At 40.0% G+C, this 17223-nt stretch overlaps 1 protein-coding gene across 1 annotated transcript; it reads right to left on the reverse strand.

Annotated features, from left to right (window-relative positions):
* Positions 1–14260: 14260 nt before the first annotated feature.
* On the reverse strand, positions 14261–15529 carry LOC115413023 (trace amine-associated receptor 13c-like). Its single transcript, XM_030125738.1, has 2 exons — positions 15360–15529; positions 14261–15080 (listed from the first exon to the last, which is right to left on the reverse strand). Exons 1-2 carry the CDS (start codon positions 15527–15529, stop codon positions 14261–14263), a joined length of 990 nt encoding a protein of 329 aa, XP_029981598.1.
* Positions 15530–17223: the final 1694 nt, after the last annotated feature.

Below are 17223 nucleotides of genomic sequence, written 5' to 3' on the forward strand. Positions count from 1 at the left end.
CAGCGTGGATTCTGCATGCACTGTCTGCGGACATTTGAGGTTTGAGTGTACCAATTTCCTACATTTTTCGTGACAATTTCCTACATTTCCCACAATACTTCAGCACTTTCTGCCATGGCATCATTGGTGAGGAGGAAGAGCTACTTTGCCTTTTGGCTATGGAAAAAGAAGAGATAAACATGCAGTTGGCCGAGTGGTTTGTCTTTCATCTAAATGATCAATTCTTGACCTGGCCCAGTGGCCCTATGAAAGAGGCTACAGCGGCCCAGGAGTCCCACCCCTCATCCAATCACCTTTATGAAAAAGTAGTCGAGAAAGAGAGTCATCAGAGAGACAGTGCAATCATCTTACCAACAAAAAGAAATTAATAAAATGAAGAAGGCGACAAAAAAATCCATAGGCGGTGCCACAAAATTGAGAGATAAGAAAAGAAAAGCTCCAGCAGCTGAGGCTGCAACGAGTAAAAAAAATTCTGATGTTGTTTGCTTCAGGGGCTGGGGCTGGTAGCAAGGTGGCTGCTGCTTCACCAGGTCCCTCACAGCAACAGCAGGTGGTCTGGACCAACCAGAGACTGAAGTAGAAAATGTTGAAGCAGACGTTCCACCGTGTGAAGGAGGTGATGTTGTGGTAAGCTGAATAACACATATGTATGCTTTACTTTCAACATTATCATATTATACAGTTCACATCAATCAAACACTGATTAACTACTGTTACAATAAAATATGTAGCTATATTACTTATTATGCAGTACACAAAGTAGCCTACAGCTGTCAAGTTCACTGTGTACAAGTTTTTATTCTATGTCATGCTTTACAGCCTATACAGTTTCAAACTGTTTGCCCATTTTTCAAATCATTATACTACCGTTTTCCATACTTTAGCCAACTAACTAAAGTTCTAATTACATGCATGCAGGTTGAAATGATGAAGAAAAGCCGTACTTCATGCCAAAACTGTCCACTGTGGCTGCTACCTGATACTCAGCAGGTTCAACCTGCTAACAGATGCATACCATCTCATTGGCCTTACATACAAGTTTCTGCTCACTCTGTCCATCACATAGGTGGCCTGTGAACGTACATTTTCAGCTCTAAAGTTTATTTAAAGCAGACTCAGAAGTGCACTCTCACAGGACCACCTTAGAGGCTTTCATGCTGATAACTACTGAGAGGAACATCCTAATGAACCTGCATAAAAGACAATGTGATCAACAGAGTTGCAGAGAAGACTGCATTGTTGACTAAACTGCTCATCTAATAAGGTAAGACTGTCTTAGAAGTACAGTAGAAGCATTGAAAATAATAATATATATAATACAGTCTACTCTCGTTATACCGCCAACTTCCGTTCACGGCCAAATTGGCGGTATAGCGAAAATGGCGTTACAACGGGTTGCATCCATAATGTGCATGTCTTTACTATATGATGTCTATGCTGCCTCCGTTAACCCGTTCTAATTGCGTTTCTAAATAAATCTTGATTCTGTTATGTTGTAAGGGATCATTTAAAGTGGGGAAACATTTTAAGCATTATTATACCATGTCGGGAAATGACACCCCATCATCTTGAGGCTTTGGCTTCATCCCACGTCCTCTTCCCGACATCCTGACCTACTGAGTGTTCTGCGACAAATGAACGGTGGCCGTTCCGTAGACCTACTCATAGCTTGTCGCGATCAGCGTCTGGCGCGTTTGTTTCAGTGCATTGTTAAAATTTATGTGTACTCGATGGCAATCACGCTGGCGGTATAACGGTCGGGAAATCAATAGTATAAGTGTTGTTTGTGCATGGAACTGGGCTGGCGGATGGCGATAGGCGGAAATGGCGGTATAACGGTGGGCGGTTTAACGAGAGTAGACTGTAATCTACAAATAATTGTCTCAATCCTTATGTCCCTTGTTTCTCTCTCTCTCTCTCTCGCAGGCTTTAAAGGAGTGATATTTTGCTTTTTTTAATGGAATTATGCACTTTAAAACATTTCCCTGTGGTCTACATAAACTGTAAATGCTATGCTTGGGTCTGAATTCTTCATTAATTGAACTCCACAGGTCCATCTTCAATCCCATTTCTGAGTAATGACAAGAAAAAAGTTGTTTTGAGCGCTGGCCCTTTAAATGCACATGACCCCACCCCCGTCCAGGTTATTGTCTGTGCTGCTCTACCTATTTCAGCCACTTGAATTTGTTAATACAACCAACAACTGAACATTTTAGGTAATTGGCTCAAAGTTTGGACATATTTTCAGTATGAATTACAACCGCACCTGCTGACAAACAAATATGGCGTACGTGGAGAAATGTCCGTCAGAAGTCTTGACCTTATATGTGAAAATGTTGTGACATAACTAGTTGCAAACGTAACAAATTAAGCAGGAATTGAAACGGGTTGTTGAAATCCACTCGATTTTTGCCAAAATAAATATAAAGATAGCTTTCAAATTGAAACTTTTTGAACTGTTGGAGTCCAAATACACAAATGAATGTACCAAAGACTAATAAAAGTGGGTTTAGCAAAATATGACCCCTTTAAGTTATTTGAGATATTGTTCTACCTCTTCTTGTCAGTGGTTTTCCACATGCAGCAGGCATTCAAGGGTCAGGCAGCATTTTTGGATTCAATGAGTAATAAATAAAAATGTCAAAGGCTGTTCTGTTTTGGGTGAGGTTCCCATTTCTTGGAAAAAGTTGAAAATTTGAAAACAGTTTAAAACATGTGTTGTGTAATTACCATCTATTATTAATCTCTCTCTCTCTCTCTCTCTCTTTGAGGAGATGTTTCCCTTCCCAGGACCTTGCTGCAATGACATTTTTTATTATTTGTACCTGAATTAGTGGGTAATAAACACTTCTGAATCTTAAATCCTTTTGTCAGTATCCTTCTTAAAAGCATATGAGCAACACACTAACTATGGAGTTATTTTATTGAAGGCTTCGGAAGACAAAGGGATATTGTTCAGTAAAAGTGGCACTATTGAGGGTTTGTGGATATGTATATTAACAGGGCAAGTCAGTACAGCACCTGCATGTAGGTTGTGGTGGGTGGGTCTGGATCAAAAAGTCCAGGGTTGGATTTTTGTCCCAGTCCAGCCCTTGCCAACACAATCCATACACAAAACACAAGTGAATTTGGTTTAACTGTGGCTGTTTTGTCTAAAACCAGAGCTAAGCTGATGGAGCTTTAGTGTAAACTATCAGCTGACACAGGGTGTAAAGATCAGTGACAGTGACATTTTGACCACCTGGGTTTTAGCTTGAAGAAAACATGATTGTACCAAAATACAAATGCATGTGAACAATGAGCTTCAAACTTTATTCACTGAGTGATTCAGTCTGTGGAGATGTAGAATTAATTTGGTTTTGGTTGCTGAGATTGCCTTCTGGTTCATGACATCCTGCTGCTGGTGATGGACTATGAAATCAGTACTTCATAAAACCCCTTTAAGAAATGCTACTTGAAGGCATTCTCAACCTCAAGGCCTGTAAAAGTCTCCTACCCTGGCTGTCCACCTACCTGCAGGATGAGTACTAATGTTCTAATACTTTTCTAGGGGCTGAGTTTGCAGGCAGCAGGCTATGATGCTATCTGGTAAGTGACTATTTTTGGTAATTTCTGCAAACATTAAATATAGGGCCAATCCCGTGCCTTAGTGAGGTCAAGAAGTATGTTGGTTTTTATAACATACAATGATTCAGAGAGATTTTATAGACATTTTGAACCTGTAAATAGTGAACATGAGTGATTTTTGTCAGTTTACAACCTTAGAACTGTCATTTTATTGCATGTGTTTACTTTTTAGAGAGTACTGCTTGGATGTTTTATGGCAAGAGAAGGGAGACTGTTGTCACGCCAACTGACAAAGAGGTAGATGATGATGTCCAATAGCACACAAAGGTTAAAATTGTGAATTTTAGAGTATTTCAATGAGTGCTCCATAAAGGGTTAAAATTCAGATTTACCCAACTTATCTTCAACAACCCTGTGAAGTGTCACTTTGCACTTAAGATACTTCATCTAAAGTGATGTTTTGATCATATTCGGAATTAAAATACTAATACTGAGAGCATACATACACCTCCTTTTTCATAGTCAGTGTTGTTTTGTTATGTTTTTACTGACCCTGTTGATGAACTGTATGTTATTTACGAGCTGGCTGTCCACAGAGGAGCAGTTTATGTTGCCCATGGGACAGTAAAGAAAACACATGTTGACCATCCAGACTGTAATAGTAATAAAAATGATATTATATAGGCTACATATATTATTATATAGTTTTCAGTGGTTCTTGTGTACCCTATGGAACAACTTCACAAAGGAAAACTATGTAGCTCGATATTAACAAAAAGTTTTACAGACATGCTGTTTGGTGCAGTCAGACATCCCAAATGGCCAACACACAATGGTCATTAAATCATACAGTTACTAATTAGTTGAGGTCTGAAGTATCCAACACAGGTCCCTGAGGTCGGTTCTGTAGAAGTGTCACCCCAGGGACGTCACAGCAGAGGACCTAATGACTCTCCATACTGGAAGTTTACTGTACTTCTCAGCCTGTTTTGTTTGGTCTGTTATTCATTCATTTTCCAAAACTCTTAATCCTCCAGAGGGTCGCAGGGATCACAGGGTTGGTCTATATTGTTTCTGCTAAAAAAACATTACACAGAAAACATAACATGGTCAGCTTTCTTTGGCAATGAAATTACATTCATGTGCATCTTGAATATAAATTGAATAAAGTAGGAAATCATTCTGGATAATAATAATAATAATAATGATAATAACTCACACAGACTGATAAATCATTTTCTATAGTCAGTGTTTTACCTGCAGTAGATGACGGTCTACATGTACCCCTGAAGAGGTGTACACAGCAGAGTTACAGTGGCTTGCAAAAGTATTCATACCCCTTGAACTTTTCCACATTTTGTCACGCTACGACCACAAACATAAATATATTTGATTGGAATTTTTTGTGAAAGACCAACACAAAGTGGTATACAATTGTGAAGTAGAAAGAAAATGATATATGATTTTAATATTGTTTTACAAATAGAAAACTGAAAAGTGTGGTGTGCAAAAGTATTCAGCCCCCTTTTCTCTAAGTGCAACCAATTGCCTTCAGAAGTTGCCTGATGATTGCTGAATGATCAAATATTGACCAAATGACTAAATAGAGTCCACCTGTGTGTAATCTAATCTCAGTACAAATACAGCTGTTCTGTGATGGCCTCAGATGTTTGTTAAGAGAATATTGGGAGGCAAACTGCATCATGAAGTCCATGGAACACACCAGACAGGTCAGGGATAAAGTTGTGGTGAAGTTTGAAGCAGGGTTAGGCTATAAAAGATTTCCCAAGCTTTGAACATCTCATGGAGCACAGTTCAATCCATCATCCAGAAATGGAAAGAGTATGGCACAACTGCAAATCTGCCAAGACACGGCCGTCCACCTAAACTTACTGCCCGAAAAAGGAGATCAGAGATGCAGCCAAGAGGCCCAAGGTGACAGTGGACGAACTGCAGAGATCCACAGCTCAGGTGGGGGAATCTGTCCACAGGACAACTGTTAGGTCGTGCGCTGCACAAATCTGGCCTTTATGGAAGAGTGGCAAGAAGAAACCTCGCTGTTAAAAGAAAACCCCAAAAGTCCTGTTTGCAGTTTACCAGAAGCCGTGTGGGGGACACAGTAAACATGCGGAAGAAGGTGCTCTGGTCAGATGAGACCAAACTGAACTTTTTGGCCTAAATGCAAAACGCTATGTGTGGTGGAACACTAACTCCACACATCACTCTGAACACACCATCCCCACTGTCAAACATGGTGGTGCAGCATCATGCTCTGGGGGTGTTTCACTTCAGCAGGGACAGGAAAGATGGTCAGAGATGATGGGAAGATGGATGGAGCCAAATACAGAACAAGCTGGGAAGAAAACCTGTTGGGTCTGCAGAAGACTTGAGACTGGGGCGGAGGTTCACCTTCCAGTAGGACAACGACCCTAAACGTAAGCCAGGGCTACAATGGAATGGTTTTAAAACTAAACATATTCATGTGTTAGATAGCCCAGTCAAACTCCAGACCTAAAATCCAATTGAGAATCTGTGGCAAGACCTGAAAACTGCCATTCACAAACACTCTCCATCTAATCTGACTGAACTTGAACTGTTTTTGCAAAGAAGAATGGGCAAAAATTTCAGTCTCGATGTGCAAAGCTGGTAGAGAATACCGCAAAAGACTGCAGTTGTATTTTCAGCAAAAGGCGGTTCCACAAAGTACTGAAACCAGAATACTTTTGCACACCGCACTATTCAGTTTTTTTTATTTGTGAAAAAAAATTAAATCATTGACCTTATTTAACCAGGAAAACCTCAATGAGATTAAAAATATCTTTTTTCAAGAGTGTCCTGGCCAAGACGGGCAGCAGCACGTTCACTAGACTTTCACACATTTCCTGAAGGAAATGTAACCCATGTGCCTCTTGCCGGAGTGGTGAACTTGAATGGTTAGGTGTGATGTAAAGCAAGAAATAGCTCCCATTCACTTCATATGTGGAATCTGTGTCAGTGTTTGTGGACTGACGTCACCACAGACTTTCTGTAGACCTGTACTCAGACGAGAAGCCCCTCCCACAGTCTGTGTCAGTCCTGTTAAAGCAGGGTTTAATAGGCTCCTTTAACTGAATGTGATCCCAGATGAGCTCATTCATTTCATATAGGCATTTATGGGACGTTTTTGACCTTTATTAATATTATATATTTTATATTTCTTTTTATTGTATTCATTATTTATTATTTAGATGTATTTATTTTTAACTTTAGTGTAGTTCTATTATTTCAGCTTTTTTTTTGTGGAGGCTTAATTAGCTCATTGTCTGCAGCTGTGCTCACAGACCACATTTGCTGTTCCCATGGCAACGAGCACTGCATGCACTTAAGACTCAGACACAGCCACGCTCATGTCTGATTCTGAAATGCTGTGAAACAGCTTCCAAACAGCTGCTAATTACGGGGAAAACCATAAATAATAGGTAAAACCTAAAATGATCATGAGTGGCAGACAGACCTGGAGAACACACTGACACTGGTTCTGTGCTCTCTATTCTATCCAACAACTGTGGTTTGGACAGGTAAACACATATACTGTACAGCTCTTCTGCCTGTTATTACCTCAGAGGGGTGGGTATTGTTTTTGGTTCGGTTTGTTTGTTTGTTTGTTTGTTAACACTCTAGCAGCAAAAATATTGGTTGAATTCATACCAAATTGGGTTTACAGATTGCCAGTGACCCAGAATAGATCTGATTACATTTTGGGAACAGTAGGTCAAAGTTTAAATTTTTTTTTAAATACAATTTTTTAAATCTTTTGTTTTTTCCCTTTACGTATAATGGGCCAAAATGTCACGTCTGTAGCACCAAAAAATATTGGTTGAATTCATGCCAACCTGGATTTTTTTAGGAATTTTTAAAAAAAAAAATTTTCTTCACCATTTACCCTATATGGGTGGAATTTCACATGTCTATAAAACACTCAATTTTGTTTCAATTTACCTTCAACACTTAGCAATATATACACTACCAGTCACAAGTTTGGATTCACCTGGTTTTTCTTTATTTTTATGACTATTTACATTGTAGATTCTCACTGAAGGCATCAAAATTATGAGTGAACACATATGGAATTATGTAGTTAAAAAAGTGTGACATAACTCAAGCATGTTTTGTATTTTAGATTCTTCAAAATAGCCACATTTGGCTTTATTCTGTGCTTTGTACATTCTTGGCATTCTCTCGATGAGCTTCATGAGTTTGTCACCTGAAATGTTCTCCAAAAGTCTTGAAGGAAGTTCCCTGTGATGCTGAGCACTGTTGGCCACCTGTGGTCCACCTGATGCCATTAAATGAGAAGGTCAGTCCAAACTTTTGACTGGTGGTGTAGAGGCAGTTGATATGCTGACATCAGCACATGCATAGACATGATGACATCAGCTGGATTGATGCCAAAATAAGCTACAATACATATGAGGGGCGGGGTTGTTGTATCTGGCACCACTTATTATTATTATTATTATTGTAGCAAGAATAGGATACCAAATTATTTATTAATTGAGTGCTGATTCATTGATTAATTTTAATTATAGATTTATAACCAACTTAAACTTAAATCAACTCAAAACAATAATTTGGAAATCTTGCATAGGTTGATAGTTCGTTGACTGCACAGATGAACCCATGTGTGAATAATAGTACACAAAGCACAACTGAGGCAATGGATTTATATACATATAAATACTTTATTAACTAAACTAAGACACACAAATAACTAAAGACAAGAGACAAATACAACCAAAGGAGCAGGAGATTATGGACAGGAGAATATGTAGATAAGCTGGCAGATAGCTATATTCAAGATATTATATGTTAGTGAGGTTACGTTGAGGTTAACCTACTTAAATTGGAATAACACCAACTCAGATAAATCAGGAGCAAGTTTTCTTACAAGTTGTTGCGGTGCGGATGCAGCAACTGGCACGGCCTTGACGGCGGATGGATGAAGTCTTCTGACGTAGTTCGAAGCAGGAACAGGCTGTGAAGCGACGTGCTTGCGCTGGAGGCCTGAAGGTCTGGAGTTTCTGGAAGTTCTGAAGTTCTGCTGGCTGGAGGAGGTTCACAGCTGGCTCTGGTGGCTGGTTCTGGAAAGCTCACCAGGAGAAGTGGAGAACAGCGAAGATGATAAAGCTCTTTGGAGAGCTTAGAGGATAGAACAGCTCTGAGAGCCAAAGAGATGGTCAAGACTCCTTGGAGAAAGCTCTCTGCTCTTAGGTGAGAGCAGCGAGGTGGAAAAGCTCTGCTCTGTGAGAGCCTGGGAGAGGTGGAAAAGACTCTCGAGATGGAAAAGACTCCTCGGAGAAGTTGGTTTCATTCATTTTTATAGTTCTGTCCAAAAACCAGCTTGCCACGCCTTCCTCGTACATATAGATGAGTTATCGATGCCTTGGGGCGTTGCTTCTTTGTCTGTTTTCAGCGGGAAAACGCCTCCTCGTGAATATTCAAAATATCCGTTTCTCTTCCCTCTGGGAAGACAGAGGGGGAGAGGACTGTGGCTTAGCCTTGTAAGAAAACTTTGCATCCTCAAATAAGATCCTCTTAAACTTTATACATCACCTGTACCCTCACTTAAGCATCAGTAAAATAATAGCATGATTATTCAGACATGCTATAAGCAGTGATACTCTACTTTCACATAATTCACCGTGAACATGATCAGGATTACACATATGTGAAACCACAGGTCAGGCAAATGGCTAAGTATTACATGCATACAAGAGTTAACGTGCTGAGTTAATCAACATTAACACATAATGTAATACATTATTAACATGGCACATATAGGGATTTTATCATTCAGTCCTTTGTTCGTTTCTGGGTTCATCTTCACCTCTGGATAAGCAAGAATAATGGGACACAGATGTTGAGAGGCAAAAGGTCAGCTTAGTGTCAAAACCGAGTCCATTAGGCTCATTCTTTAAGATCATCTGTCATTATAAATGTCGCTGTAGAGGATGTCCGGGCATTGACCTGCTAAACAACCAATCAGCATGGTTGTTCAGGAATTTGGTTTGACACGGAGAGGAAGATAATATAATTTATAATTCTGTTTTTGAGTCTGTTCACTCACTCCACCGTCATCCGGCTACATTATTATTATTATCATTATTATTATTATTATTATTATTATTATTATTATTATTGCTTGATTGTTGTTGAACACAAGTATGTGACTTAATGTTTTGGGGGTTTTTTTGTTTTTTTTGTAACTTGTAACCCCATCTGTATAAAATCTATCTGTGAAAAACTTCAGTAATAATATTTTTTTCAAAAATCACACAAAGAAAATACTCTGATATACTGTGCAATTTAAATGAGACTGATTTTTAGCTGATCCTTCAAGCATCTAAAATGCTGTTTATGCTCCTGGTTCAGTTGTGTTCATTTTCTCAGTGGGTTGTGGTGATCTTAAAAAGTTTCGTTTACTTGTCTTCCCCTGAGCTGAACAGCACAGGACAAGGGCAGACAACCTGACAAAATTCCATACAATATCAGGGGGGTCCACACAGTCTGTCTTATACAGAGGGTAGCACGTTAGTTAATCTAATATACAGTCTACTCTCGTTATACCGCCAACTTCCGTTCACGGCCAAATTGGCGGTATAGCAAAAATGGCTTTACAACGGGTTGCGTCCATAATGTGCATGTCTTTACTATATGATGTCTATGCAGCCTCCGTTAACCCGTTCTAATTGCGTTTCTAAATAAATCTTGATTCTGTTATGTTGTAAGGGATCATTTAAAGTGGGGAAACATTTTAAGCATTATTATACCGTGTCGGGAAATGACACCCCATCATCTTGAGGCTTTGGCTTAATCCCACGTCCTCTTCCCGACATCCTGACCTACTGAGTGTTCTGCGATAAATGAACGGTGGCCGTTCCGTAGACCTACTCGTAGCTTGTCGCGATCAGCGTCTGGCGCGTTTGTTTCAGTGCATTGTTAAAATTTATGTGTACTCGATGGCAATCACGCTGGCGGTATAACGGTCGGGAAATCAATGGTATAAGTGTTGTTTGTGCATGAAACTGGGCTGGCGGATGGCGATAGGCGGAAATGGCGGTAGCTAATGGAATAATGCATTGGGGATTTTTGTGCAATGGTTTTGGTCGGCGGTGAGTGAAAATGGCGGTATAACGGCGGGCGGTTTAATGAGAGTAGACTGTAGTGACCTCTGTCTTCATTTGTGCAGGAATTAGAACTTTACTTTCTTTGTGGTCACATGGAAAGTGTGTTGAATGTAGTTTTTGGACTTAAGGACACAATACACAAATATATTGGATACAGAGTAATCAGCATAGTAGCAGCTGAGCGCATGGCCTAACAACAGACAGGCCAGAGTGACAGCAGATTACATACAGACATTCTGGATAAATGGTCTTCCTCATCACTGTACTGCTCTCAGGTTTGTTCTATGTCTGTTTGTCATGGCACATTTTTGTGACATGGTTGTAGTTGTTAATGCCTTCTTTATGAGAGGAAAAGGAGAGAAGAATTTTGGCTTTTCACTTTCAAAATGAATATTTTCAGTGACTTCCTGCAGTTGTTCTTGGGTATCACACAAGCAGACTCTTCTATGTTACACAACATATGTGGGTTTTTTTTTTTTTTTTTTTATTGGTGCTTTTTAACAATGCATCTTTTATGACATATGACAAAATGTTTTACATTGTACTCCCAGTTTCATATTTCTGATGGTTGTTTCAATTTTTAGTCAAAGTTTTATAAAAACATGTGTCTTTGTTCTAACAGTTGTTTTATAGGTATTCTGGTATGTAATTATAAATGACAAAATAGATAATAGATTAATCTGAGTTTCATGAATAATGCTTTTCAGATACAAATTCATAAAATGTTTAAATTGCATATAGTAGGTTGTTTACTTTCTCACCTCTAAAGTCAGTGGATTATTCTGGGATGAATACATGTGTAAGTGTGGCTGCATTCAGCACTTATCAGATACATTAAAGTAGATGCTGACATCTAGTGGCATTAACAGGGATTGTAGCTGAGCTGCTTTGGATGAAGACAGCTGAGAGTCAGAGGAAGATGGTAGTGAAAGAAGTCATAGTGTTGGTAATATTAAACTACATAAACACATTCTTGCCTGTGTGGTCCATATTCACAGGACCATGGCTGATATCTGAAACATCTCACATCATGGTGTGTAGGGAATGTGCCTTGTGAAAAATAGGTCTAAACTGAAAAGGCTTGTTTGCTTCAGACTGTTACTATGTATACAACACTGGCATCTGCTGGACAATATTTAGAATTGCACTGTTGCAAAAATGTTTCCATCTCTTTACTTAATCAGGTTTCATTCATTCATTCATTCATTTTCTGAACCCACTTTATCCTCACTAGGGTCACGGGGGTCGCTTGGAGCCTATCCCAGCTACATAGGGGCGAAGGCGGGGTACACCCTGGACAAGTCGCCAGTTCATCGCAGGGCTGACATATAGAGACAAACTATCACTCTCACATTCACACCTATGGGCAATTTAGATTAACCAATTAACCTATTAGTGCATGTCTTTGGATGGTGGGAGGAAGCCGGAGTACCCGGAGAGAACCCACGCAGACACGGGGAGAACATGCAAACTCCACACAGAAAGGTCCCACCCCCTGTCGACTGGTGTTGGAATCGAACCCAGGATTAATCAGGTTTGTCTTAAGTAAATAAAAAATTGGGCCAAAAGCTCTTTTATTTCGGACAACCCCCTGCCCCCCTCCCCCTTATGTGTGGTGGTCCCAGATACCCCCACTAAAAAACAGTTTTAAACAATCCTAAATAACTGATATATCAAGACTATGAAGCTTGTGCTTTGTGTATTTTATATTTGCATATTCTTTTTACAGCATCCATATAGTTTTCATGAAGATCAGGGTATGTTCATTTGTATTTCTGAAATATAATTGGTGTGGAAATGGCAGGAAAGGATGTTATAATAGATTCATTTCTTCCTTATTCAGTCTTTTGCTCAGTTGAGGCTATTGGTCCAAACAAGACAAATGAGAAATGTTACATATTTTGCCTTTAACTTCTTAGAAGAAGAAAACTTCCCAAACATGTTTTCTCAGTATTCTTTTGACTTTCTTGTTTCTGGAATTAATTTAGTTCAGAAACAAAGGGACAAATCAGTACATCACTATAAAACAGTCACTTAGAGTCTGCCCTAATGTGAGTATTTTGTGTTAGAATGAGTGTTTTTAACAACAGGCTTGATCATACTGAAGACCTCAGTAGATCTGACGCCACAGGCTGGTGTTTACCTTCTTAGGCCTGTTATGTGAGTGTTGTTAATAAAGCTGATGGACATTACAGTTTCTCTCGAAGTCACACAACACAAACTAACAGATCTCAGCAGTAGTGGATAAATAAACACAATGGGCTCTGTGCACAACCCCAGTACTTCCTGAACTTCAGGTGGCTCCTTTATTTCCTGTCTTTCATTATTGGACACACTGATTAATCCAGGTGTGTCTGCTACTTGGGACAACTGATTAATTAGGCACACCTGGACTAATCAGTGTGTCCAATAATGAAAGACAGGAAATAAAGGAGCCACCTGAAGTTCAGGAAGTACTGGGGTTGTGCATAGAGCCCATTATTACTAGTTTGTGTCAAGAATATAGTCTACAAGTTGACTGGATTTGGCAGTTTGTTGTGGCTAATGTGGCCGTTTTCTTACAATTCTAAACACACAAGATTAAGCTGTATTTCTTCATCTATTGTTTTTTTTTTAATGTATTTTATAACAGTAAAATACTATGTAAGCATGCACCTGCAGTAATACACAGATAAATAAGAGAACAAAACATACAAATCCCATTGTTTTGTTTAAATAGCTCTGATTATTTTTAAAGTGTACATATAAATATAATCATAACAAGTGGTGCCAGACACAACAAACTCCACCCCTCACACAAATTGTAATAATAATAATAACAATAATAATACATCGGTTTTATATAGCGCTTTTCTAAGTTCTCAAAGATGTGTATTGTAGCCAATTTTGTCATCGATCCAGCGGATGTCATCATGTCTATGCGTGTGCTGATCAATCAATCTATCAGCAGATCAACTGCCTCTATATATGTGCCAAGTTTGAAGAAAATTAAAACACCCAATATAAATATATTTATATTCATATTGTGGTTTTAATCTAACGCCCTTCATTTCGTTCTGCGCTGTATCCACGTTGGTATTGTGTTTGAATGACAATAAAGTGAATCTTGAATCTTAAAAATTGATGTGTTTATAGACATTTGAAATTTCCCTATTATAAGTAAATGGAGAAAAAAACAAAAATTTAAATTCATTAAAAATTGGAACTTTGACCTGCTTTTCCCAAAAAGTAATCAGATCTATTCTGTGTCACTGCCAATCTATTAACCCAATTAGGTATGAAGTCAACCAATAGTTTTGCTGTTAGTGTTAAAAAAACAAACAAAACGGACCTAAAACAATACCCCTTGCCACCTCTTCGGGGGGCGGGGTAGGTATTTTACAGTGATTTCAAACTTAATTTCAAAATATGGTGTTCAGTATCTTATGTGTCTTCTGTGTTTATTCTAAATGACCTTTTGTAACCCTCTTACAGCATCTTCCCAGCACACCAGGGGTCCTCAGATCACACTTCTGAGAGTCCCTGCTCTACAATATGCTGATCTCACAGGAGTCAGGCTGCAGGATCTGAAGGTTAACAATGAGTTTAACAGACCGTCTGAACCACGGATAACAAAAAGCATACACAACTGGGTTCAGACAGGAGTTAAAATATAGCAACCACAGCTCAGCGTCTGCAGATGAAGGTCCAAATAAATTGCTTTCAGCTGCAACGGTGAAACAATAATACGGACAAGAACACAAAAGAAAAGCAATTATAAGAACACCAACAGTCCTGGCTGCTTTTATTTCTGATTTCAAAGCAGTTACCGCCACTGAAATCTGCTGTGTGACTGATGCAATATGGGATCTCATGGCACGAGCATGAGACACAGCCACCACAAATACTCTCATGTACAAAAATGTGATGACAACAATAGGGCCCAGGAAAGTCGCAACAAGGTCGACAACTCCTTCAGCATAATTAACTACAAGTACACATTCCCCATGACAGGAATTATACCTGTCTGGTTGTTGGAGGAAATCCCTCAGTATCCAAACAGCATGAACAGTTGAAAATATCCAACATAAATAAATGCTCAACTGAACTCTTTTCATGGTGACTTTTGTAGGATACAATAAGGGGTCACAAATAGCCACATAGCGGTCAATTGAAATGAGAACCATGCACCCGACTGACACACTGACGACAAGAAAACTAGAAAAGTTATTCACGGCACATATAAAGTCACCCAGGTACCAGCAGCCCTGGTACTGGAAGATATGAAATGGCATCTGTAGAAAACCAACGAGGAAGTCTGCGACAGCCATGGAGAGGAGGAGGAGGTTGGTGGTGGTGTGGAGCTGCCTGGAATGAAAGAACATACATGTAAAAGACATGCAACAGCAGGTATGAAAGGAAAAGAGGTGACGTTGTAATGTTAGGGAGGAGAAATTGTCATATACCGTAAAAAAACATTAGTGCAATATGATAGATTGCATGATAGGTAAGCAATAAAATATAAAAAATCACTGTATTCATGAGATAATGTAATCATATTAAGGCAGATGTGGTTGTGAAAACAGCTTATTTTAACCACTGTCCAACTAAAACACACATGGTATAAACATGTAAATAAGTCAGTGCCTGAAATGGGAGATAGCGATGATGACCAGCAGGTTCAGAACCACAGTGACCAGAGTGATGGAGGACAGGAGGGTGTAGATGATAGTAGCCTCCAAGTGTGAGCGACTCGTCTTCCTGCAGGAGGTGTTGGATGATGGAAAACAGAGCTCAACTTCCTCTAAGGTTTCCATCATCAGAGAAAAAAAGGGGGAGGATGAGGGGATAATTTTTCGAGGACCTCTCTGAATAAAGCTGTGTTTCATGCAGCAGATTTCTTTTATCTTCTCTCTCCGCCCAACGTCATGTACGTCATACTCCAGCGCTGGGTTTATCAGCCAATCCAGACCCAAACATGGTGCTGTAATTAGTCAGGGTTGGTTTGATGTGTGTTTGGATTCATTCATACTGTTCAATATCAACATTCGTACTGCAGTAAAGTGGATTTTTTAATTATGCCCTTATTCAGGACAGAGTTTAGCCTGGAGTATCAACGTTTAAGGTTTTCCCTACAACACCTACAAACAAAATATTTTTTGGATGATTTGGATGAAAGTGATGTTGTTCTACATTGCATTTGTATATATTTAATAATAATAATATAATAATTATAATAATAATAATAATATTTTATAAGTTATTTATTACAAAAAATGTTTGCTATAACTGTGTAACAGCACAACAGGAAAGAGAAAAACTGAGGATCAGGCTCTCAGGTTGTGTGACCCTGTGCTCTCACTGAGTGACGTTCTGTGACGCTGCGCTCTCATTGGCTGATGTTCAGTGACGCTACGTTCTCATTGGCTGGAGTTCTGTGATACTGCACACTGATTGGTTGATGTTCTGTGATGCTGCGCTCTCATTGGCTGGCGTTCTGTGACGCTGCGCTCTCATTGGCATACGTTCCGTGACGCTGCACTCTCATTGACTGATGTTCTGTGACGCTGCACTCTCATTGCCTGGCGTTCCGTGACGCTGCACTCTCATTGGCTGATGTTCTGTGACGCTGCGCTCTCATTGACTGATGTTCTGTGACGCTCCACTCTGATTGGCTGTCGTTCTGTGACGCTACGTTCTCATTGGCTGGCATTCTGTGACGCTCCAGTCTGATTGGCTGACGTTTTGTGACACTGCGCTCTCATTGGCTGGCGTTCTGTGATGCTGAGCTCTCATTGGCTGACAGTCAGTGACGCTACGTTCTCATTGGCTGGAGTTCTGTGATGCTGCACACTGATTGGTTGATGTTCTGTGACGCTGCGCTCTCATTGGCTGGCGTTCTGTGACGCTGCGCTCTCATTGGCATACGTTCCGTGACGCTGCACTCTCATTGGCTGATGTTCTATGACGCTGCACTCTCATTGGCTGGCGTTCCGTGACGCTGCGCTCTCATTGGCTGATGTTCTGTGACACTGCGCTCTCATTGACTGATGTTCTGTGACGCTCCACTCTGATTGGCTGTCGTTCTGTGACGCTACGTTCTCATTGGCTGGCATTCTGTGACGCTCCAGTCTGATTGGCTGACGTTTTGTGACACTGCGCTCTCATTGGCTGGCGTTCTGTGATGCTGCGCTCTCATTGGCTGACAGTCAGTGACACTACGTTCTCATTGGCTGGCATTCTGTGACACTGCACACTAATTGGTTGATGTTCTGTGATGCTGTGCTTTCAATGGCTGATGTTCTGTGACGCTGTGCTCTCATTGGCATACGTTCCGTGATGCTGCGCTCTCATTGGCTGGTGTTCCGTGACAGTACACTCTCATTGGCTGACGTTCGATGACGCTCCACTCTCATTGGCTGGTGTTCTGTGATGCTGCGCTGTGATTGGCTGGTGTTCTGTGATGCTACGCTCTCATTGGCTGATGTTGCCTGATGCTCCACTCTCATTG

This window comes from Sphaeramia orbicularis, chromosome 21, assembly GCF_902148855.1.
Source record: "Sphaeramia orbicularis chromosome 21, fSphaOr1.1, whole genome shotgun sequence".
In the NCBI taxonomy this organism is placed as follows: Eukaryota; Metazoa; Chordata; class Actinopteri; order Kurtiformes; family Apogonidae; genus Sphaeramia; species Sphaeramia orbicularis.